The 24,714-nt window shown below is 46.4% G+C and overlaps 1 protein-coding gene across 8 annotated transcripts in view; it reads left to right on the forward strand.

Moving 5' to 3' along the window:
• The window catches only part of LOC124194749 (nesprin-1-like), an 80,671-nt gene that overhangs the window by 8,631 nt on the left and 47,326 nt on the right, over positions 1–24,714 (forward strand). For 3 of the 8 annotated variants that reach the window (XM_046589076.1, XM_046589080.1, XM_046589079.1), the window contains exons 1-17: positions 4,421–6,291; positions 8,482–8,543; positions 9,203–9,298; positions 10,612–10,695; positions 10,818–10,910; positions 11,191–11,408; positions 11,534–14,973; positions 15,038–16,158; positions 16,223–16,422; positions 16,485–16,746; positions 16,817–18,115; positions 18,182–20,980; positions 21,047–22,622; positions 22,682–22,859; positions 22,927–23,122; positions 23,416–23,490; positions 24,172–24,695. In XM_046589076.1, the coding sequence (XP_046445032.1) occupies positions 5,238–6,291; positions 8,482–8,543; positions 9,203–9,298; positions 10,612–10,695; positions 10,818–10,910; positions 11,191–11,408; positions 11,534–14,973; positions 15,038–16,158; positions 16,223–16,422; positions 16,485–16,746; positions 16,817–18,115; positions 18,182–20,980; positions 21,047–22,622; positions 22,682–22,859; positions 22,927–23,122; positions 23,416–23,490; positions 24,172–24,695 (13,277 nt within the window). In that variant the 5' untranslated portion in view covers positions 4,421–5,237. Of the gene's footprint in view, positions 1–738; positions 858–1,010; positions 1,030–1,936; positions 2,130–4,374; positions 6,292–8,481; positions 8,544–9,202; positions 9,299–10,611; positions 10,696–10,817; positions 10,911–11,190; positions 11,409–11,533; positions 14,974–15,037; positions 16,159–16,222; positions 16,423–16,484; positions 16,747–16,816; positions 18,116–18,181; positions 20,981–21,046; positions 22,623–22,681; positions 22,860–22,926; positions 23,123–23,415; positions 23,491–24,171; positions 24,696–24,714 lie in introns of those variants that run through there. The other 5 variants (XM_046589081.1, XM_046589082.1, XM_046589084.1 and 2 more) reach the window with 5 other exon arrangements.

Consider the following 24,714-nt stretch of genomic DNA (forward strand, 5'->3'; position numbering starts at 1 on the left):
AAGTTTGTTTGGTGGCTGCTGCTGCTGCTGCTGCTGCTGGCCCTGTCCTCTTGTGCTGTTCCTCTCAGACTTTTGCTTGTGGGCGATATAGACTATGCTGGCCCATTTTTCACGCACGCACTCCGCCAGGGCACGCCGTCTCTTCGTTAAAACTATGAGGATTTATGCTCTTTCATTCTTTCTTTCGCCTATTTTATTGGATTTTATTTTGGGGTTATCCCCTTTTCTTCCACGTCTTAAAGTTGGTCCGGCTTTTGTGTTATTCCCATTCTGGTTTTAGTTTTAGGTTTGTCCTCTGGAACAAAAAAGAAAAAAGAAAAAAAGGAGTCAAAAAATTTGTCTATTCCGACAAAAAAAGTCAAAAGGTTTACAGCTCCTTGAGCCGTTCCGCTACCTTTATTCCGATGTCAGTTGTCACTGACACGGGCCGGATTCTATCCGCCGGCGCAACTGGGTTGTGTTTTGCGTCGACTTTTTGACTGGTTTATTTCCACTTACTTGATGAATAATGAATAGTTAAAACACCCCATCGGGTTATTAACTAGAAAACATTTGGCTGGAAAACATTTAGACAAGTGCTAAATAGATGGAGGAAACAAGTTTTTGGTGTTCATTTAGGTCAAAGAATTTTTTTTTTAGTTTAGTTTATTCGATTTTGAAATGGAAGACAAAGAAATGAGAGAGTCTGTTCAAAACATATGTGCTGATTTATTTTGTTATTTTGTTTGTTTGTTTTAGGTTTCGGTAGCGGATCGCAAAGCGCTTTTCAACCGGTTTCAAACGTCATCCGGCGGCCGGGCTCGTCAGCCGCTGGCGTAGGCCGCAATGGATCCGTTTCTCCCCGACCTGCTTCCTGGGTAAATTTTTCGTTTTTGTTTTGGAAATGCCACGGCCTTGTTTGTTACTTAACACAAAAATCTGCATGATTGCAAGTTCCCTTTTTCTTTTGTTTGATTTTAGATTTAAAAAAAAATATTTGTTTCCCTTTCATTTTCGGCATGCTTCCGTCGACCGTCATCCGCATGAGAGGTAGTGTACCAACCCATCGCCTTTCTTTGATTTTTGTGAACAAAAAAACATTTTTCTGCCCCCGCTCAAAACAATTTCATCCCTTGTGATCGTTTGGAATTTGAAATTTTTTGGCCTTTTGAAAACAAAACAAAAAAACAAAAAATGAGTCATTCCATTCCGATTCTCTTCACGGTCTCATCAATCAGCTGTCTCTTCTTCGACTGGACTCTTTATTTTCAATTCTATCGCCATGATTCAGCAGCGCCGAAGCTGTGCGGAACAATAGACGGCCGTTGTTGTGGTTGTCGCAACTCACACACAAATGACTGGATCGCATGATGGCAAATTGTGTCGTTCGTTGAGAAAGCCCCCACCATCCAGCACTTAGCAATGAGATTCAAATGAGAGTCAAATCGAATCGTTTTCGAATCTTTTCCCCCTCTCAACAACAACAACAACAACCAAACATTTACCGGTGCGGTGGGGGTGGGTGGACCGACGCTTTTGACGTCGCCGGTGCATTCAACCGACATGACACGGAATCTTTGCGTGCATCGCTCGTCGTCGGGATATTTTTTTTTGTTCAGACTCTCCGTTATTATTCAAATTTTCAAATCTTTTCTTACACAATGTGTACGTGTGTGTGTGTTTTTTATTAGAATAACTTGACCCTACGGTCAACCCCCGCCCCAGTGTGGGCCGGGCTCATGAATGGTGAATCTTTTAATTTGAAAATGTGATCGTTATTTGCTGTCTGTACGTAACATTTGCTTGATGAATGGATGGGAACTTTTTCTTTTATTTTTCAAATCATTCTTTGTTTATTCCATCATGCCTTTAATATGTACGTACTAGCTATCCCGTGACTCCTCTATCTCACGCTTGTATTTTATCTTTCACGTTTGGGTTACATCTTTCACGTCAGGTTGGAAGTCATTCATCTTCCCACGGACCTGGACCCATGTCGCCCAGCTCCGTCCTTTCGGCCGGCTCGTTCGAGTGGGGCTACGTGCCCGAACCCGGCCAGCCGTCCTCGGCCGACATGATCGCCTCCCAGTCGCAGGACTACATCGACGAGCGGCTCCAAGAGTTCCAGGCCACCATTGTCCAGCTGCAAAGTAAGTAAACAACCATCCATCGGGATTTTTTTGAAATAATTTATCACCACACACATCCCATATATATGGGATAGGCAATTTAGCTGTTAATTTTTTTCGTTTTGGTTTGATGATGAACCAATCGGCGACTGATGACATCATACACACTTGTGGTCGTGATCAGCCATTAGAGGGGCTTGGCCTTTTTGGGGTTTTCTTGTGCGTAGGTGCGCTGCGTGAAAAACATTCAATCTGTTAGTCTCGGGATGGGCTGCGGTTTGTTTGCCCAGAATTTTTTCGTTTTATTGTTGCTGAAGCTTCTAACAACACACGACCGTCTTCCGGTGAGCGATGGAGTGGGTGGCGCCCTGAATTTTTCGCACGGCCAAGGTTGAAGACGTCTGTCCTTTATTTTTCTTTTCTGAATTATGTGTTGCACAACTTTTGCCAGTTTTTGGCTGCTGCTGCTCGGTGAAATCTAACCGAAAAACAACGCGAGAACAACATGCCCTCAAGGCTACCGCCCGCCACCCAGCTGTTTCTTTCCTTTTTGAAATGGCGCAAACATTTCGAAGTTTAAAAAACAAAACATGATTCAGGGGAGAATCAGCTAGAGAAATAAGAAAATGGTGGATTAGACAAACGGATGACGAATGGATATAAAAACCCTGCGGCCCTCTTTATGGGGGGAACACAACATCAATTTCGAAAAAGGGAAAAAATTCAAATGAGTTTGATTTTGGAACGGCGGCAGAAGGAGCTCCCGGTTTGGTATCGGAGCTGCAATCACGCTGCTCTTGTGCGCCCCTCTAAATCTCATTCATAATTCATTAGCCGAGGTTATATTCCTTGTAGCGTCGTCCGTTGTCGAATTGGTGGTGGGCGCGTTCAATTCGACACATAATCCCGGGCATAGAAGACTGTGTCGAATGTTTGATGATTTTTCTGTTTGTTTCGATTATTTACGTCGGCCGGTGATTCTATCATCTATTGGCTTTTGTATTATAGTTTGGATTGACGTTTGAACTTGTATATACGACCGGCCTGTCCAAATAATTTAAAACAAAAAAACACCAACCAACATCCGCAATGTTTGGAAATCATCCGGCCGTCTGGCGGCCAACACCCCTAAAAGGTATTTTGAAAAAAGCCAAAGGACAAAATGAAAAAGAAAAAAGTACACGGGGCAATTTGAGGAGAAACAAAAGAGGCCATCCATCCTTTTTATTTATTTTTTTTTTTTGGTTTGTGACCGCACGCATCTTGGCTGTCCCTGATAGTGTAGTTGTTGTACTATAGGGCCTTTGTGTGTGTACGTGCACGGCGACAACAACAACAAGGAAGGGGAGGAAATGGGTCTAAGAGAGAGGGGAGGGGGAGAAAATTTGAGGGTGGCAGATCAATGGCAGCCGACGGTACTTATTCCTTTGCGTTCAGCTGGAAACGCCGGCGCATAGAGACATATAACCCTCCTTAAAAAAGCAACTGGATGAGAGGGGTCGGTTGTTTTTCGTTGGGGCTTTTATATTCGATCGGTTGCTACTGGCAACCGATGCCGGGCTCTTCCCTCCACTACACGCCCAGAGACAAATAAATATTAAAGGAGGCCATACGGACTGCTGGTTGATTCACGTCCGCTGGATTTTTGAGCCAAGCAGACGAACTCTGGGCAAACCACAATTGGACACGAATAGCTGTCCTCTGCCCGTTAGAATTGTCGTGTCGTGAAACGAGCGTCGATCAAAAAGGTTCCAAGTCACGATTGTTACATTTCCCTTTCTGTTAAAAGTGTCGACGTGAAATCACCAACAAAAAAGGTTTCCATCACCCTTTTCGTCCACCTTCACACACACGTTTTTTTAGTGAGGACTGCTGGCTGTCACTCACAAGGCCGGCTTCATCCGAACTGGACACTCGATTGTTTTCGTTATTTCCCCTTGGAAATCCATTTAATGGCCGAGAGCTGTAAAAGAATTGAATTAGTGTCGTGATTGAAACTCTGCACCACGAAAATTCCAACGATTTCTGTGCTCAAGTGAATCAGGAAGATATCAAATGGACCGATCGATATTTGTTTTTTCTTTGAGTTTATAACGTCCGGGTCGTGTTGTGCCGTTTTTTTTTTATTGTGGCCGTTTTGTGATCTCGTGATATCCGATCCCCCGACTTATCGGTCGGTATTTATTTTTTGATTTTCTTGGCAGCGAAAATTCGTTTCAAGCCAAAGGAGAAATTGAAGAAGAAAAAGGGGAAACGACAACAGAAGCGAATGAAAAGGAAGAAGAAATAAAGGAAGAAATTTTTTGAAGTCACGCGTCGCTTTATTTCCAAGGTTGTTTTCTCTCTCTCTCTCCAGTACAGAACGTCTTATCACGGCGTCCGTTTCTGCAGTTCAGACCTGTTTGAATTAGATAACAAAAAAACAGCCAAGCCAAAGTCATATACCGTCGTGTCGATAAAAATGTGAAACAACAACAACCGGATCACTTGTGTGTCATTTATGACGAGCACGTCGTGCAGAAAACGGAACAATTGGATAAACAAAAGGATGGAAGAAGAAAAAACAAAAGTTTCGAAATTTCTACTGCCAGTGAGGTGCCGCCGCCGTAGCTTAGGGCTATTCCCCTCCTCGTGAACCTTCGTGTTTTCTTATTTTTCCCGTTGTGTCTGGTAGTGCTGGCCGTGATAGAGACTCATCTCTCTCTCGCAGCGTTGCCAGACTGTGCGTGCAACAAACGCACGTGTCCCACTATTTTGTCGGGGTGGCTGATACCACCACCGCCATCCACCTGTGATCCGATAGGCTCCTCCTCTTTTGACTCTCTCTCTCTCCCCACCCACACAGGTAGACAACAAACGCTCGTACACGTACCTCTCTCTCTCTCTGCTGTTGACTCTCCATACTTTACCTGTGCAGTTCGGGAGCGTGAAACTAGTCAACGGCCGTGTGTCTGGCCGACTTGTTGGTTTCCCCTCCGCCGAAGAATTTTCTCTCACCTGTGATTTCTTAGACATTCCGTTACTTTTATTTTTAAATATTTCCGTCCCATTTCCCAAATTGATTTCATTTCGTGATTTCCATCGAGTGCTTTCAATCATTCCTAATCCGGGCGCCAATTCATTGCTTCAATGATGGAAAGCAACAGCCCCGGTGGTCAATCCGGCGGAGTAGTAGGAGGAGATGAGGAGATGAAGAAGAAACAAGAGGCTCGTCGGGCCCGGTCCCGATCCAGGACCAGAACGGGTCTGTCGTCGAGGGTCAATTTTTTCGAATCGGGCGCCCAGGATCGCAACCGGAAGCGATCGCCCAGCAAGTCGTTTGATCGCACCGACAGCAGCTTGGATATCTCCATGGAGGATTCCGGATCGGGCAAGATGGAGGATTCCGTCTTTGATCAATCGGAAATCGACCAGCTAGAACGGGAAATCATTTTACGCCGGCAGCGGCTGTCGCGACGGGAAGACGAAGAGGAACGCCAACGACGTCCGGCCGTTTCGCTTCGCCGGGTCGTGTCGCCGGTCCGGGTCGAATCGGTGGCCATGGCCTCCTCCTCTTCCTTCCATTCCGCCACACATCAGGTGGTCAATCAGCAATTCGCGACTGAAGTTTACATCAGCAGCTGGACGGAGCGGACCGCCGCCTCTAGTGGGGGACGTTCTTCCGATCCGGCCATCCAGACGCCACCCACTCCACCGCCCCGCGACGTTTCGCAACCCCCCTGGCGTTTAGCCCGTCGTTCTGAACCCGCAACGACGGCGACGAGTCCGGAATCATCGACTCCTCCGTTCGCTTCTCCGACGACGCCGACGTCGGCGTTCACAAAATACCAAGAATGGCGAACCAGACGCTTGACGAGCGCCGAATCGGCCGATCAAGTCGCTCCATGGCGGAAGCAACAGCAGCAGCAGTCGCGTAGGGAACCAGGCCAGCTGGACACTAGTCCGTTTGGCGAAGTCATCACGTTGCGTCGAGCCTCGGCTACCACCACCACCACCGCCACTAATAATAACGAGAGCGGCGAACAACAGAATTCGCCGTCGAGTTCGCGGAAGAGTTCGCAACTTCCGCCTTGGTATTCCGAGTACCGCACAGCCTCCCTGTCGCAAACGGCCTCGCGGATGGAGGGTTTCCGTGTCGGTGGAATCAAAACCCATTACGATTTTCACATAACTCAAATCAAAGGTATGTTCTCTCTCCGTGCGCGCACAAAACTCGTTTGGCCAGGGTTAAAAGAAAAACAAGGTTAAATTATTATTTGCGCATAAATTTTAAGCCGGCAGAGAGAGAGAGAGAGAGAAATGGTTTGGAACTCTTATCCAGACGTTTCTATTTTTATATGATCATTCTCCCCTTTTATGGGAAAACAAATGGGGAAACGTCATTTTTGTGTGCGGACGTGTTTGATTAAATGAGCAATGGCTTTTTTCTTTTTTAAATACGTAGTACATACATGAAGAAAAAGAAATCTGATCGTATAACATACGATCCAGTGTCAACAGCCGAAAGGGACATGTTCATTCACCAAACTAAATTGAATATCAGCTGCTGTGGGTGGGACGACATTACAAACAAGACTTTTCTCTTATTTTTTTAAATTACTTGTCTTGTTTATCCAGGATGTATATGTACTGTATATTGAGCTATTCTAATCGCATTCATCTTTAAGTATTTTTTTCCAAAAACTAAATGGGTCGTATAAGAGGTAAGGGCCAACTTCTTGGAATGGCTGCCAATTTCTTTCACTTTTTTTTTATTCGTTTCGCCTTGACAGAGAGGAGAATTGCGACAGGCAGGAGATTTTGGAGGTTGGACACGTTGTAAATACGGCCATCAGCTAGACGTGCTGCACATCCCTTTTTAAGGCTCTATAATCTTTAGAGTATATCGACTCGAATCTGTTGGTACACAACATTCAGGGCCTCCCACCCAAACGACCAAAGTGGCTACACATTTTTCGGCTTTTAACGGCGGCCCCTTTTCTTTTCAATATGAAATTGCGTGAATTATTATCGCTGCAGGATGTTGAAGGCAGCCGGGAATCATGAAAAATAGCTGATCTGCTAATCAATCACTGGCCTTCCATTCTCCTCCCAAAATTTCTTTTTCTTTTCTTTCTATAAAAGAAAATTGTTTTTGTGAAAAATTTCCCTTTTTTTTAATATTTTTTATTATCGGTTGGTCCCTGATTTTTCACTCAAAAACGTCCGCCGTGCAGCCGGCGTGACGATCATTCCATCGTGTGTGTGTAATCAAGTCGTCAACATTCTTGATAACTCTCGTCATCCACCGTCTCCTCTCTCTATCGCATCCAGCGTCTCTCTATATTTGGCGATAAGAGCGCGTGAACAAAAGTGAAAATTCCCGACTTTGATCCATTCAATCGGCCGAGATTAAACATTTTCGAATAGCCGATTCGATATGCATTGACGGGACACACACACGTCTAACTTTTTTGTGCCCGATTGCGTTTGACCTAGAGCCGAACAAGAGTCTGAAATAATATTAAAAAGTGGGTTGGACCGCCAGCTTGATGATGTCAGCCATTCGGAATAGCCTCTGCTGCTGCTAACCCAAACGCACAAAGATAACGAAAGATACTTGCGGCAAGGTCTTTCGGGAAAAACAACAATTTTCTTTTTTCTTCTACACGAAACCCGGTGATGCCCCCCGGGCTGCTGGAAGAAGACGATTGCGAAGATTTTCATTTTTTCCTTTTTCCTTTTTTATGCATAGCGTCTCGTTTCAAGGTGTCCCGCCGTGACCACCAACCTGTACCTGCTCCCTTGATGGATACACAAGAAGAAGAAGAAGAAAAATTGTGTGGGCGAGAAAGAAAAGCGTCCGTGTTGTGTCCCATCTTTGTGTATGTACACTCGGGGGGAGAGAAGGCCCTCAAGGCTGTCTCCTATTATCTAAACATGTAATCCCGTGAGTCTCATCATCCCGAATCTCTTTGGCTGGCTGGTTGGCTGGCTGGCTGGCTAGCTGCTTATGGTAGTCAAGTAATAGATGGTGAGCTGTGATTTGATTCAGGACTGTAGACCGAGGGAGAGAATGACGTGAATGTATTTGGATGCCGAGTCTTCGTGTTATTTGCCCTCCTCTTTCGAAGACGGCCGTGTCACGCCTCACACCACTTCAGTCATTTGCTTAAAAATGGCCGGCCATATGATGAAGAAGACGAAGAAGAAAGAAGCAACTTTTTTTTTTTAAATTTCCATTTGAATAAGCACTTTCTCTTTTTCCCGACTCGGGTTGGCGAGTAAATAATGAACCACAAAGTTGACTCTCTTTTTTGGTCAAGTGGCAAAGTTGTTGGGAATATGCTAATCACTAAAAGCGACTTGTTTGGTTTCATGTTGAAAAACGCAGATGAGCAAGAACGGGTGCAAAAGAAGACCTTCGTCAACTGGATCAACTCGTACCTCTCGAAGGTAAGCAACTTTGATTATTTGTATGGTCAAAATGGAAAATGGTTTCTTAGAAATGATAGCGCCCAGAGTCGATTTCGCTTTCTTCACTTTGTTTATGGTGATTGTTTCGTTGAATATTTTTTTTTATTTAGGAAACGAGAGAGAATGTTTTATTCCTCCTTTTGTCTTTGCCAGGGCTGGCGCCTGTAAATCATTGCCACAATCTATCGTATTATTGTTGAAACCTTACAGGCTCGAATTTAAATTTGAAATTCTGGCGCCATGCCCAACAATTTGAATGTAGCCTTTTGTGTAATGCAAAAGGGCCAACATACTTGTTGGGCTTTTTTTACTCGTTGCCTTTTTCTTTTTTTTAACGTCTAACGGTAAACTTGAAATTGTAAATGTCATTCGCCAGAAAAAGAGCGCTGCTATTTGAAATGCGACCGATAGTAAAAATAATGAAAACCCACAAATTTTTATTTTTACAATTTTTTTTCTTTTGATGTTTAAATGTGGAAATCGCTCGCATCTATTTTCCCGCCCGCTGTTTAAATAACGGCTAAATCATTCAGTTGCCCGTAGTATAAAATAATGCCCCGTGTTTCCATTCATTTTTTGTGGTGCTATTATTTGTGCGATGTTTTAAAAGACTTATCTTATTTATTTATTTTTCTTAGCGAGTTCCACCGCTTCGAGTGGACGACTTGATCGAAGATTTGAAGGACGGCGTCAGACTCATTGCACTGCTGGAAGTCCTGGCCAACACCAAACTGGTAAACAACATTTTTGTTTTTCATTTTGTTGGTTTCCCCCTTTTTTCCGTTTCATTTGCAATAAGCTCGGTCGAAAATAGGTAAAACAAACGGATTTATGAGCCTGTAGTGTGTGTATAATATAAATAAACAAGAGCTGCTGGGCGGAAATGTGGGACGACGATTGAACTCGCCGCCAAGGAGAGAATACGGGACAGACAACACACCTGGTCTTTTCCGTCTTCGATTCAATTAAGACGGCGGTGGCGGCGGCGCTTGAATTAACGAAAAATACTGGGACATTTTCGCACGACGACACGTGATTCTGTCCGATTTCGTTTCGTAATCCCTTCGCTCCGCTGCTCGTTCTGTTTTATTTTTATTTTTATTTTTGAATGAGAGTCGCGAGGACTTTTAAAATTGCGAATCTGTTGTTTGTTTTTCTACTGTTTGATAGATGTGGGTTTCTCTCTTGTTTGGTTGTTGTTGAAAAAATGTGTTAGCGTGAGCTCTGTGACGTCATTCGGATCAAGCAGTCTTTTATTTTTTCAAAAATAGTCCCGCCGCCGACGACTAGCCGGCTTGTCTATTTTTAACAGCGTTTCTTTTACACACACACACTAGAAACATATACTGGTGTATAGTATACACACACACCCATCAGATCTGATTAGAGCCTGAAAACATATGCGGCATAGCTAATTCGTTCTGATTTCCGGGATGTTACCGTATAATAATCATCTAGCCCTTTTTGATTTATGGAGCGCATTGGGAATTTTCAGACAATTTCGTTTTTATTTCGGTCCGAAATGACGTAAGTCGTTGGACTCTGTTTGGCAGTGTGGGTTGAATTCATTTTTATTTATTTCTTTCTTTTTAAAAATAAAATAAAAAATAAATAAAATGTTTTTCCACAACAACCCAAAAGAAATGTTTCTCGGCTGCTGAGACTGCTGCTGTGCCTGCAGCAGCTATTTCCATTTTGTATTTTGGGCTTTTTTCTGCCCCTACGTCCGCTGTCTGTTTGCCGGGAGTTGACGTCAGCGCTCGATACGAATGTACACGTGCCGCTTGCGCTTCTTTCTCCTTTTTATTTATATTTTTTTGTGGAAATTTATTTTAAAAACAAATGAAAAAAATCCCGACAAATAGACACGAGCGTTTTTCTTCTTCGGCCCTGTTTGGACTTGCAATGCAATCAAAGTGTTTTGTGTGGGCCGTGTACTGGTCACCACACCTGTCTTTTATTGGAAGAGAGGATGAACTCATCGTGATTCACCCGTTTTTCTTTTTTCTCTTTTCTCTTTGTCTGTTTTCGGTTATGATCGAGTCAGCCAGTGGAGAAGGGCAAAAACATGAAGAAGGCTCACTTTCTTAGCAACGCCGATACGGCCATGAATTTTCTACGCTCCAAACAGGTAAAGAAAAAATAAATAACAAAGCGAATCGGATGAAAGGATGTGGCGTTTGAAATCATCATCGTTCATCATCTCATCGGTCTCTTTTGTTTCTTCTCTTTTGCCACGCTTCGTTTAAACAGATTAAGTTGGTGAATATCAACCCGTCAGATATCATCGAGGGAAAGCCCTCGGTCGTCCTTGGTTTAATATGGACAATCATTCTTTACTTCCAAGTAAGTTTTTCTCTCTCTCTTTTAATAACCGTCATTATGGGTACTAACCCCCGAATTTGAAATCCACTCACACAATGATGCCTATACGTATAACATTATGTTTTTTACAAGCTTCACTCTGGATGCAGCCGGTATCATCAGGTCACTTGCATTATTCACTTGGCACTTTACAAGTTGAATTATTTATGATTTTCCTGGTTTTCCGTGGTTTCTCCATTTTCGGAGTGTTTGTGTTTGTGTGTATGTATTTTATATCTGACCTTTTTATCATCGATTATAGATTGAAGAAAACACAAAAATATTGGAGCTGGGCGTCCGTCCCAGCAGTTGTAGCAGTCTAGAGAGCAGCGCCGCGAGGGCCAGCCCAGCCCAGCTGCAACCACAATATCAAACAGAGAAGAGGTCATCCCCTGTTCAGGCGGAAGCCCGACAGCCCGCACGTGATAGGACAGGAGCCCGAAAAGCACTCCTCCAATGGGCCCAAAACGCCACCAAACAGTAAGGATCCATTCATTCATCATTTAATGGCTGTGTAATATCCATATTCATGATGGCTTGTTAAACCTACTGGAAAATCGGGTAATAACACTTTCCTGTTTTCTTTCACGTTTCTTTTCGCCCAGAACCACCGGTGTGGTGGTGAACGATTTTGGAACAAGTTGGCGAGACGGGACGGCCTTTATCGCCATCGTCAATTGCATTCAGCCGGGCGCCATCGATGCGGAAGCGTACCGCAATGCACCCAATCGAGTGCGACTGGAAGCGGCCTTCCAGGCGGCCGAACAGAATTTGGGCGTCGCCCGTCTCCTGGACTCTGAAGACGTGGACGTCAACAAACCCGACGACAAATCCATCATGACCTACGTGGCCCAGTTCCTTCACAAATATCCCGAGCCGAGCAAAGGTAAAAAGCCGGGCGAATCCGGCGGCGGTGCTCCTTCGCTGGAACAGCAACAGTACCGCGATTTCGTGGCTTGGCTCAACAGCAAAAACTCGTTGCTGGAACAACTGCAAGGCGGCAAGGGTTACGGTCTCGAGTACAAGGATTACGAGCAGCTCAAAACGGAATTCGAAGCCCAGCATCGCGTGCTGGAGCACTTGCGGGCGGTGGTTCACCAACCTGGACGCGGCGTGCCCGGTGTGACTTACGAGTCGTGGCAGCAAGTCGAACTTTCATGGCAGAAATTAGAGACGCAGCTGCGCCACTGGCAATGGACGCTGGACACGAGCTTACCGGGCGTGCTGGGCCAGGTCGGCGAGTGGCTCAACAACGCCGAGCATCTCCTCTGCTCCGAGGACGTGCCGCCCAACTTTGACGACGAGGCGGCCAACGCTTTGAAAGTCAAATTAGATGAGCATAAACATTTTTTCGCCGAATTGCCGGCCATTAAGGCGGCCTTTGAAACCGCCGTTAGTGATGCCCTGCCGGCTGGCGTGTCTGCTGGACAGATCCAGGACATTGCCGCCCGTCTGCAAGCCTTACCGGAGCGCGCCGGCCATCGGGCGTGCCGCCTTCGCTTCCTGGAACATAAATGCTGCATTTTGGCCTTTTTGGATTTGACCGAAACCAAGCTCAAATCGTGGTCCGTCCGCTACGGCACCGAAGAGACCATCATCCTCATGTTGGAGCAGTACCGTGCCTTTGTCTCGCGCAATAAACTCTTCCACGAGTTCGAGAAAGCCTTTGCCGAAATGCAGCAGGTCGCCGAAGAGTACAAGCGCGACTCGCGCGCCATGGAACTCCGTGAACTCAACGAGATTGACCAATTCATTTACAGCTCGGGCGAAAGGTGGCGAGCCCTCTCCACCGGTCTCCGCTGCGCCCAGGGAATCCTCGAAGAAGTCTTGACCTACTGGAAGCGATGGAACGTTCAGTGTCCCACATTCGAGCAGTGGCTCGACGTTGCCGAACCCACGCAGCTCGGCACAGACTCTGAAGAAGAGAAAATGGAATTCTTCCAGGATATTGGGACGTGGAAGGAGAAATACGAGCAGCTGGGAGAGACGGCGGCCTTTTTGGTCACCACTTGCGAGCCCGGCATTTCCAGATCCATCAAAATGCGCATTGACGAAATCACGAAACGCTGGGAACTGCTGTTCGATCGCGTCCGGCACTACCTCCACGCTGGAGAGATCCATCGTCACCGCAAAGAGTATCGCCTGGGATCGGAGAAATTGGAGAAGTGGATCGTCCGGGCCAATGAACTTTTGTCTTCGGTTCCAGTCGGCAATTTGGACGCGATGAAGCGCTACGGCGACGAATTGCAACATCTCTACTCTACCACCGATGAAATGGAGCAGGTGCTAAAGGTCATCAGTCGCCACTTTCAATCGCTGGTGTCAGAGCTCAACACGGAAGAGCTGCAGGTCACCAGCAGTTCACTGAAACGACAAAAGGAGACACTGGTCCGCATTAGAGCCCTGATTGCCGTGCGGATTCAACAATACCATCAACTGCGCACCCAGAAAGAATCTCTGGAAGTCGGGATCGTCGAGATTGAAAACTGGCTGACTGAGGCCCAAAAAGCCCTGGAATCGTTGAACAACCTGGACACGGATCTAGAAGCCACTGTCCAGGGCCTGGAGAAACATCAGGCATTCTTCTCCCGTCTTGTCAACTACAAATTGTTGCTGGACGACAAGTGGAAAGTGTTTGAAACCATGATCAGATCCAGCCCGGCTCTGCCCTCTCAAGGTCCCAGTAGCGACGATGAGGACTTGATGGCCACCCGTCAGAAACTGGAATATTTAACGGCCGGAATTGAAGAAGTCACCAACGATTCACATCAATGGGAAGTCCGTCTAATGGACGGCATTCAAGCCTGGAGATATTACCAGGAATCTCTGCGATTGGCGACGCAATGGATCCATCGTGCGGAATCGCTTCTCATGGCCGAGAAGAACGCCAACGCCCAGCAATCGCTGGAATTGCACGCCGCTTTCTTCAATTCGATCGACGAACGTCTGGTCAACAACCTTCAAACTTCATCCGCACAGTTGCTGCAATGGCTTCCGGCCGACTCGATGCGGAAGATGACCGTATCGGATGCTGCCGAAACGACGATCGAGAACTGGCGACGTCTCATCGGATTGGCTCCTGTCCATCGCATGAAACTGGAATTCTTGCTGGACCAAGACGCTTTTGCGCAATTGGCCCGTGATATCGACAACCAATTGGTGGCCGAACAGCAGGCGCTGGCCCTCAACGGCACCAACACGGCGCAATTATTGCAAGAACATCTGGCCTGGTTCGGAACGTCAGCTGGACCGGTCGTTGGTCAAGCCCGCGTCTTAGTGGAGCGGCTGGAACACACGGCGGCGTGCATCCCCGACCTGGAAATCCAGCAGGCCTTTGAGAACGTCCGCAATCAGTGGAACACGCTGATGCAGCGGGCCGATTGGCTCCTCGGCCAGCTACAGGCCATCCCACAAAAGTGGAGCGAATACGAAACTAATTTCCAGGACATGGTCAAATGGATGGACAATGTGGACAAAAGTGTGGCCAGCATGTCGGTCGATGCAAAGTCGCTGGACAATTTCAACCGTCTCCGCGAGGAGTTCCAGTCGACCTGCAGCGATGTAGACGCCCGGCGTGAAAGCATGAAGTGGCTAGTCCAGCGACTTGATTCCATGCTGAGCTACAAGTCGGAAGAAGAAGGCAACACGGCCCAGCATCAGTTGGAAGAACTGATTGCCCGCTACAAGAATTTGGTGCTGGTCATCGAAGCGACGCAAGGCAAAACCGACCTCCTCGCCAAGTGCTACACCTGCCGTCAAGACATTCAAAAGGCTTGCGTTTCTTTGCAAGCCGTCCAGCCGTCCAGTCCAGCAGATCAAGAAAGTAGCGATTTGTTATCGCTGGATGACGACATTCAGAAACAAGAGGCCGTGGTCAAACAACTCGACGGACAGCGAGTGGCCGTCGTCAGTCTACTGCAACGAGGCAAAGATTTACAACACCACGCAGGAGCACCGGAATTCCTGGCCGAACAAGTCCTGCAACTGGAAACAGTCTGGAACTATACTTTCGACATGGCGAACGAAAAATTGAAGAAACTCAAAGGTATGATCAACATTTTCCAATTTTCATTTTTTGTACAATTGTTCATACTTTTAATTGATTTCAGGATCTGGGCGCTTGTGGCGGGACTATCAGGAACAAAAGGCCGACATCAATCAATTGCTGCACAAGGCGGAAGAGGAATTGAAACAGAGTTATTCGAATTTCGATCCGCTTAAGATCGGCAGTGAGCTCAAAGCCCGTCTCGAGGCGGGAGTTGAGATGCGCCAAGCCACCGAAGAAATGCTGAAGAAGATGCGCCACATCTTGGACGATCTGAGCAACTGTGTCACTGTCGAGCAGCGCCGTGCGCTAGAGGATGAATTACGTGAGATTGAAAGGCGGACTGAATCCATCCGTTCACTCAGTCTGGACAAAATCGCGTTGCTGGATGAATTCAGCTCGCGATTGAAGACGCTCATGGGCCAGGTGGAATCCATCGTCAATTGGCTTCAAATGGCACAAAAGCTTCTCCAGCAGCTGCTCTCGTTGAATCTGTCGCCGCAGGAACGTGTCAAGAGGACGGAAGAGCTTCAATCTTCCATCACCGAAAAGTTGGAACTACTTTTAACGATCCAGCAAGAAGTCTCCGAATTACTGACTATGCAAGCATCTGCAAATCCTTCGGAAACTCCATTGACTTCCCAGCGTCTACTAGGAGTCGATGTGGCCGGCTTACGCAACACTATTTCGCAAATGAAAGTGGCTGTCCAGGAACAGAGTCAGAGCGTGTTTCAAGACATGGAACACTGGCGGGAATACGACGTGCAGGCCAACGAAGTGAAACCCTGGCTGGACGATGCCGAGAAGAGGACGGCCGTAATCATCACCCGGCCCAGCAGCGTATCGGAAATGGAATCGCTGCTGAACGCCGCTCACCTTTTTGAAGACGAATGCAAACGACAGCTGACCAAATTGCAACAAATGTCGTCCCACTGCCAACAAATGTTCAACCAGTCCAGCACTCGTGACGAAGTGGACGCTTTGCACAGTCGCTGGAACGGCGTTCACGACACGGTTCTCCAACAGCTTGATCGTTTGGAACACTTGCAAGAGACCTGGATTAAAGTCATTGGTAAAATGGATTCGATCGTGGAATGGCTGGATGCTGTTGAAGGTCAACTCGATTCACTCCATCAGCTTTCGTCCAATCTGGGCAGTTTGGAAAATCAACTCGGAGATTTAAAGGTATTAATTACAGTCCATTCCGTCTCTTATAATTTATTAATTCAATTTCTACTTTTATCTGAAGAATGTCATGAAAGGCGCATCAGAAAAGCAGTCGGATTTGATCGTTCTGACCCAAGAATGTGACACGATTGTGCCCCAACTGTCACCAGAAGGAGCAGCTAATTTACGTTGCCAGGTGATGGACTTGAAAAGTCGGGTCTCCCAGTTATCCGATGCCGCCCGCCATCAAATCAACTCTGTTTCAGACGCTATTGTCCAAAGGTAAATTTCTGAAAATATTTCTGAAAATCCGAACCGATAACAATCTGAAATGAAATGTTTAGGCAAGACTTACTCGGCCGGGAGACAGAACTTGTTCAAGCCTTCCGCGAGACGGAAGAGGGCTTGAAACAGCTGGGTGAAGTCGATGCTGGCCGCTTGGATGCTCCGTTGGAAATGGCTCATCGACTTTTACAACATTTGGAAAATCAGCAACCTCGAGTGAACGCATTGCAGAGTGAAATCGGACAACTTCAGGCCACTTGCACCGCCGAAGAAAGTCGCTTATTAGATAATAAATCTAAAGAGCTGGACGAAACCACAAAGGTGCTTTCAATGGCATTTTTTTCCTTTCAAGTGAATCATTTGTTAAATTATTATTTCAATTCTTTTGTAGGGTTTGGTGTCAAAACTCACTGGAAAGAACGAATGTCTGAAGCGCTGGAACGCTTTGGCCGGCTGGTCACAGGCCGCCAACGACCAACTGAGTCATGTTTTACAACAGCTTGAGGGGCAGAAACCTGGAGCCCAAGAACTTGCCCATTTGTTGACTGAAGCCGATGAAGTGCAGACTCAATGTGAGGCCCAACTCAGTCAATGCGCTGACCTCGACCAACTGACTAGTTCCAGCGGAACGGTCATCAAACAAGGGCTATCTCCAAAACCTTGTACTGTCGCCAGTTTCGTCGGTCAAGTGGAAAAACAAATCGGTCGAGTCCGTGACCTGGTGACAGACCGCACCAACCAAATCCGCCAGCTGGATGAGAAATGGAGTCAATTCGAAAAGGAAAGAGACGGATTATTAAAACAGCTGCAGGCCATTAAGTCCAATGCCGACGGACTGTCAGCATCCGAGAACAATCAGAAGGGAGTTGAACGTTTCCTACCGGCCATCAGCTCACTTTTGGACCAGACGAAACAGCTCGAAACCAATAAAGAAGCGCTCCATAAAGCCGGAAAATACCTGACGCAATTGAGTTCAGCTACTCTCGGTTCGGTTCAAAGCAAATTGAGTTCCGTGGACAACGAGTTTGATGTCATTCAGCGCAAACTACTGGAACAACAGACCCAATGCAACGACATTCTCGGATTATGGAAGGAGTGTTCCGATGCTCGAGGACCTCTTTACACCGTCATCAGTAATGCTGGGCAAGTGCGCATCGACAATCAAGATCGACAACCCGACGACTTGAACGAGGCCGTCCAATTGAGTGACCAATGCCGCAAATCTGTTGAGCAGCTGAGAAAGTTCCGTGCACCCTTGGATTCGTTCGTTATTAAGAGCGGATATTTGCACGATAGGCTGGATCACCTTCCAGGCTTTGACTCACGCCTGCTGCGCGAGGAAGTGGCCGACATGCAGCAAGAATGGACCGAAGTTCAGTCTGCTCTTGCTGGTCGAATTCAAACGCTTGATATGCAACAAGTCGTGCTACGGCAAATAGCTAATCTAAAGGAGGAAATTCTCAACTGGACCAGCGATTCCAGGGAGGCTTTGGACGAGGCTCTTTCACAACCGACCGACTTGGATTTAATGGAATTGAAACTGAAGAAAGTGAAGCAGGAGCTACCAACCTATCAGAGCACCCGCGACAGCATTCGTGTCAAAATAGAACAGTTGTATGAGTTATGCCAAGGCTACTGTCCAACTTCCATCAACAGTCTCCAGGACCTGGTCGACAAAGAAATTAATCAAGTAAGTTTTAAGTCTGTCCAATTGTTTTGATCAATTTATTAATGATTGATTGTTTGTTTTGTACAGACACAGACGCTCTGCGGCCAACTGGAAACGTCCATCACGAAGACGAAACAAGAAGAGGAAGATTTGTACCGTGATCTTAAGGCCTTGACTGCTCAAATCGGAGAAATGAAATCAGAGCTAAAAAGCTGCGAGGATTTGATGGGCCCTGATGAGCAACTGGCCCAGCAGTTCCTCGTGTGTCAACAGATTTCTACAAGATATCCCAATCTTCAAGAATCGCTCAAGAAATTGAAGAAACGATGTTCCAAATTGGAGTCCCTTGGTGGGTCGGCCGGCGAGGCCTTACCTCTAGCCAAGGAATTGCGAGCCGTACAGAAACAAACAGATGGACTAGGAGCTCAAATAAAGAAGTTAAGTGAAGGATTACATGGCATGCTTCAGAAGCGCTTCACGGAGCGTATGGTTATTGTCCAGCGAACCATTGCTAGTTGTCGTGACAAGCTTGAATGGTGCTCATCGGAGCCTAGTTCCGATCGTTTCGGCATCGAAGCAAAATTGGACGCCCTGCAAGCCATCGAAGTTGGTCTGGTGGATGCCAACGACAAGTTTACCGAAGTTCGAAGTGTCGCAGCTGCTTTCGCCTCGATATCGGAGAGCCAAAAAGCTGAAATCGAGTCATCCGTCAAGGATATGGAGAAGAAGCTTCGAATTTTGCAAGAGGATTGCAACGATAAGCGGCAATCGATCGATCACAATAACGACTTACTCCGTCGTTTTGAACTCATGTCGGAGAATGCGTCGGCATGGCTGCGAGATGTGGAATCGCTGATTCGCAATGAAACAGTCAGCCAGACCGGACTGGAACAATTACCCGACAAGATTAAAGCAATCACCGATTTATACACCGACATTGAAAGTCATCGACCTGATATCGATGAAGTCAAACTCATTGCAGACCAGGTTATGGCCATGATGCCCGAGTCACATGTGTCCCATTTCAGCAATCACCTAGCCATGCGATTTGCAACTGCTCTCAAATTTGTCCAATCCTGTCTGACCAAGCAGAAGACTCTTCAATCCGCATATCAAGAATACCAAACGGCACTGCAACAAATGGAAGCTTGGCTGCAATCCTCCGATGAGCAGCTGCGCATCCACGAAAAGGACGTCACGGCCGTTCCAGGATCTAAACCCAGTTTAGCTTACCAGTCTAAATTGCAAGCGCTGAAGCAGTTTATGGAACAGAAAGATGAAGGGCAATCACTACTCAATCAGGCCGTGCATACCGGTGACACTCTGGTGCCGAACATCACGGCAGACGACAAGTCAGCCATCCGGGCAGCTTTGCGTAACCTTCGTGATCGCTGGGAATCGCATCTGGATCAAGTGAACAGTCTCTACAAGAAAGTGGAAGGTATTATCCTGCAGCTCTCGTCGTTCGATGACAGCTGTCGTCAAATTAGGCGCTGGATCGAAGAGACGAGAAAACGTCTGAACGAACCGGACATTGAAGAAGAGGAAGAAGAATCCAGTCAACCGAATGTCCAGGATGTTAAAGAACAATTGCAAACGTTCAGAATTTTAGCGCAAGATGTTTTGTCACATCAGAGTCTGATCAGTCGACTTCGTGAACGTCTCCAGGAGATATCCAATCCGGACGCGGCTGCCACCGTTGACGACATTGCGGCCTCCTACCAGCGACTTGTCGCCGAAAGCCAAGAGCGCGTTGCAGTGCTGGAGAAACAGGCGGCCGATTACGACGCTTACGTCTACAGCATCGAGACTTTCCGCGATTGGTTAACTGGATTGTCGGCTGACCTTACACTTACAGAAGAAGGCGTAACGGACAAAGCATCCGCCGAGACTAAATTGAGGGTCATTTCGGAGCTTCTGCAGCAGCGTGAAGAAGGTCAGAAACTTTTGGAACGTTGTGAATCCTGTTTGCAGCAATGTTTGCAATCGGCTGGATCTGCCATGGGCCAACTCGATCCCAAAGTTGAATTTGAAATTCAACAAGCCAACTGGGAAGCATTTTTAACCGAGTGCCAGGAGCGCAATGAACGTCTAGTATCCGTGTGCTCCCGCTGGAGTGCTTTCGAAGAGACGGCACAAAATCTAGCTCAGTGGCTCCGCCAGATGGAAGGCCGCGTCCAAGATCAAGCCCTCAAAGCGACTGTGGCTGCTAAAGAAGCGCATTTAGAGAAACTCATCGGAGCCCAGTCGGAAATTGCCGAAAAGGAACCGGAATTTACTGCCATTTTGCAACTGAGCCAGCAGATCGAAGGCGACTCTTCTCTTCAAGTGCAAGTGCCTCAAATGATGGCCCGATACCAGACACTAATTGGAACTGTCCGCGAGATGATTACGCGTTATCAGCAATACGTCAAAGAGCACCAGGATTTCAACTGCAACTACGCGGATTTCACGAAGAAAATGGAAGATCTGGCCGAACGCTTGGAGTCGTGCCGCGAGATTGTTGGAGATTACAAGATCCTGCAAGAAAGAAGAGCAAATCTTGAACGACTACAAGATGAACGTCTGGAATTGGACAAGAGTGCTGATGCCCTGGTCGACATGGGTGAAAAGTTGTACGTACACACAGGACCTGACGGCCGAGAGATGCTTCGTGTTCAATTGAAAGTGGTGCGAGAGAAATGGGAGGCCGTATGTGATGACCTAGCCACAACGGCTACCGACCTGGACCAATGCCTCCTACAGTTTTCTGAATTTTCTGCCAGCCAGGAGCAATTGACTCGTTGGCTCAAAGAGGTTGAGCAATCCATGCTTCAGCATTCTGACCTCAAATCAACTCTCCAAGAAAAACGCGCACAGCTTCAGTCCCACAAAATCGTCCATCAGGTACGATTTTTAAAAACCAAATTCATTTCTAGTCAATAATTTTTTAATTGTTCCCTGATTTTATAGGAGATTATTGCCCACCAAGCGCTGGTTGATTCAGTTTGCAGCAAAGCTCAACAGCTGATCGATCAGACTCAAGACAAATCCCTCAGCGTTTACATCACTTCTATTCGACAACTGTTTGTTAACATCGTCAGCAAATCAGACGAGTTGATGAATCGTTTGGAAACCTGCGTCAAAGACCACACGCAACTCAGTTCTTTGGTCAAATCGTTCCAGGATTGGATCACCTGTTTCCGTGACGAGGTGCAAGGCTTGTCGGAAACGGTCGGCGAAAAATCGGAAACCAAGAAGAAAATCAAAGCTCTTGAAGATTTGCAAGGAAGACAAGAGCAAGGTCGTTCCAAGTTGGAAGAGATCCAGTGTCTGTGTTCGACCGTAGTGGCATCCACTTCGCCCCGCGGTTGTGAATTGCTGGCCAAGACCGTTGCCAGTTTGCAGGAAGAATTAGAAACTGTATCGACCAATCTGCAAGAAACCAAACGCACCCAAGAATCAATCCTTCAACGATGGCAATCATTTGAAGAAGGCCTGGAATCCTGCAACCAGTGGTTGCGTAAACAAGAAACTGCTTTTGGTGAACAGGCCCTACAGGTGACTTTGCCTGACAAAGAGGCTAACCTAGCCATTTTCCAAGTGGCACGTGACACCATCACTGGCTACGAGCCCGAAGTTGATGCCTTTGTAGATCAAGCCACAGCCTTGTTCCAGTCGAGCGGTGTCGAGAGACTTCGCCCATTGATCAGCCAAATCAGTTGCAAATATCAACAGTTGCACGTCCAGAGCAAAGAAGTCGTCTCCAAGTGGCAGGGAATCGTTGACGATCATCGTCTTTATGAAGAGAAATTCTTCGAAACGGTCGCTTGGATCACTTCATTGGAGGACATTTTGGAGTCGTTGTTGAAATTCAAGGATCAATCGGAAACCGGCGGTACTACTATCATCGGTGTCCAGAATTTGATGGCCGAAAAGGAGCAAGCTTCACATCGCCTTGGCTCGCTGACTTCAGCCGGTGAGCGACTTTTCCCCGAAACTGCATCCGCTGGTCGCGAGAAGATTCGTCAGGATCTTAAGCTTTTGCGGATACGTTGGGAGGAGTTGGAACGACGACTAAGTGAACAGCACAAGAGCCAGGAACAACAGCTTCAACGTCTGTCTACTTATCAAGACGGAATTGTTCAGATTAGTGTGTGGCTGGACACCATGGAAAAATGCATCGCCAATGACCAGTCAGGACTCCAAGCTGCATCACTTCCAGAGATTCGCTCTCATCTTCTCAAGCAAAAAACGTTCCTGCAGGATGTTTTGACCCACAAAAGACAGGTGGAAGCGCTTAAAGAGCGCGCCAGGTCTCTGGTTGAAGACCTGCCTAGCTCGGCAGTTGGCCAACCCAAGGAAAGCCAAGACGTTCAGAGGACCATCGACGATATCACAAATCGCTATGAGATCCTGACAAACGGATTGCAAGGATCTATTTTAAATTCTGAATGGCTTCTGGACGTTCTTCAGCAGCATCACGACCTGGAGAAAGCCCAGAGTGATTGGCAACAACAAGCATGGCTCCAACTCAATTCCAACACCGGTAATAAATAGCATATGTAGCAGTTGTTTGTAATTTGATAATGTACACATAACTTTCAGATTACGGAGGCAGTAAACACGCACTCAAGATGCGCTGTTCCAAAATTTCGGAGATGATGATTGGTAAAGATGAAGGCACTGCCAATCTGGACGTCATTCGAGCTCATTTGGACAAGATATCCGATCGTTTATCTCCGCGCGTCAAGGAAACCTTGGAACGAGCTCTATCTAACGCAAAGTATGTCTAGATTTTTTTCCCCCCTACTTCCAGTTCAGTCAGTAATGAAATTTTATTAATTCCATAGATACGAGTTTGAAAAGTACGTTACCGGCCTGGAAGATGTTCGACATACGCTGGACGATCGGCTTCAGCAGTGGAACGAGTACGAGGGCACATTCGATCGGCTTTTGACGTGGCTCTCTGAAACGGAGACATCGCTGAAAGATTACATTCCCCGTTCAACGCTCGAACAAAAGGAAGAACAGCTGGAAAAGTATCAGGTAAACAAATTGTATTGGTTTGCAACAAGATGTGGACTAGGACAATTTTTCTAAACGTGGGGACAAGACATTTTCGTTGTCATGCACGGCTCATCTACTATTTAAACTCCGCCCGTTCCGTGTTGTCTGCCATAGCGCGTTGCTATATGTCCAGCCCCTCCACAAAAAAAAAACAAAAAAAAAAATTCATTTAAACAAAACAAAACATGTCGACATGCTCTAAAATCTGGTGCTACAATCCGCCTATTTCATTTAACGCCCTGTCGCGTACTTTATATGTTCTCGTAATATAGGATCTTCCACGTCAGATAGAGTCTCGATCTAGAGCAATCCAGGAATTCATAGCGCTTGCCGACCAACTAGAGCAAGTAAGCGGCGTACAACGTGTTGGGCCATTCGTGGCCGATTATACAGTTTTTGAATATTTTTTTCTTCTTTTTATTTTTCGCTCTCTTTGTTGTCGTTTGGTCTTTTATTTATTTTTTATTATTATTATCAACATTAATATTAAATCCACCTTGATCTATTTTGTAACACTTTCAAAGAATTAACACCCTCTCCTCTTCTCTTGATGCATGTGGAACTTACAAAGGTCGAATCATATTATTATTCACGGGCACTAATAATCGCTGGTTGTACAAACTGGCTGCACAACTTTCAATCGAATTTATTTTTTAATTTCTATTTCTCTATTTACACTTGTTGACGGCGATGATAATTAAATTTGCTCTGCTCTTTAGCTTTCTCATTTCCGTTTCCACTTTGCGTATGACGAGTTTTCCGTTTCGGCTCTCTTTTATTGCATTTTCTCTCTCATTTCCTTCTATTGCTTGGCTAAACCAAACAAAATCATCAAACAGATAAAGCTTTGTGTATTCGCTGGTTGTATCACAAACACACACACACACACACAGTCCTTCGGTATTTTTCTTTGACTTTGAAACGAAAGGAACACAATTTTCGCGTCCCACATGGGTCGCAATTACATGAACGATTAAGATTAACTCTTTAATTCCCTTTTTTCTTTAATGAATCCGTTCGACCAACAGGCTATCGTGTTCAGCATTGGACGGAATGAGTCCGACATCGACAAGATGAGCGACGATTCATCCGACTTGATGCAACTCTCCGGCGAAACGAGGATTAGCGTCAACGTCCAGCAGATATCGTCACGATTCCAGTCGATGCAAGTGGCTGCCAAGGAGATCCTCAAAAAGTGCGAACAGGCTGTCGGCGACCACAGGCTCTATCTGGACAAATACAATCAATGTGCCTCCTGGCTAACAGCTGCTCAAGAGAAATTTGCAACAACCTGTTCCGGAGACGGAGAACAAGATGATTTGAGCACCATTGAACAGAAAATCAAAATCCTAGAGCAGATCCTAACCGAGCAACAGCAAGGCACTTCAATGTACAATCGAGTCCAAGAGATGGGCGAGAAACTGTACGCCACAACAGCCGTTGAGGGTCGCGAAGCCGTAAGAATTCAAATGCAGGAACTGCAAACCGCAATGGAGAGCTTTTACGACAACGTGGCTAGCAAAGAACGCGAGCACCAAGCCAAACGTTCCAGGTAATTTTTCGGCAAAACC

The sequence above is a fragment of the Daphnia pulex genome, chromosome 5 (assembly GCF_021134715.1).
Source record: "Daphnia pulex isolate KAP4 chromosome 5, ASM2113471v1".
Taxonomy (NCBI): domain Eukaryota; kingdom Metazoa; phylum Arthropoda; class Branchiopoda; order Diplostraca; family Daphniidae; genus Daphnia; species Daphnia pulex.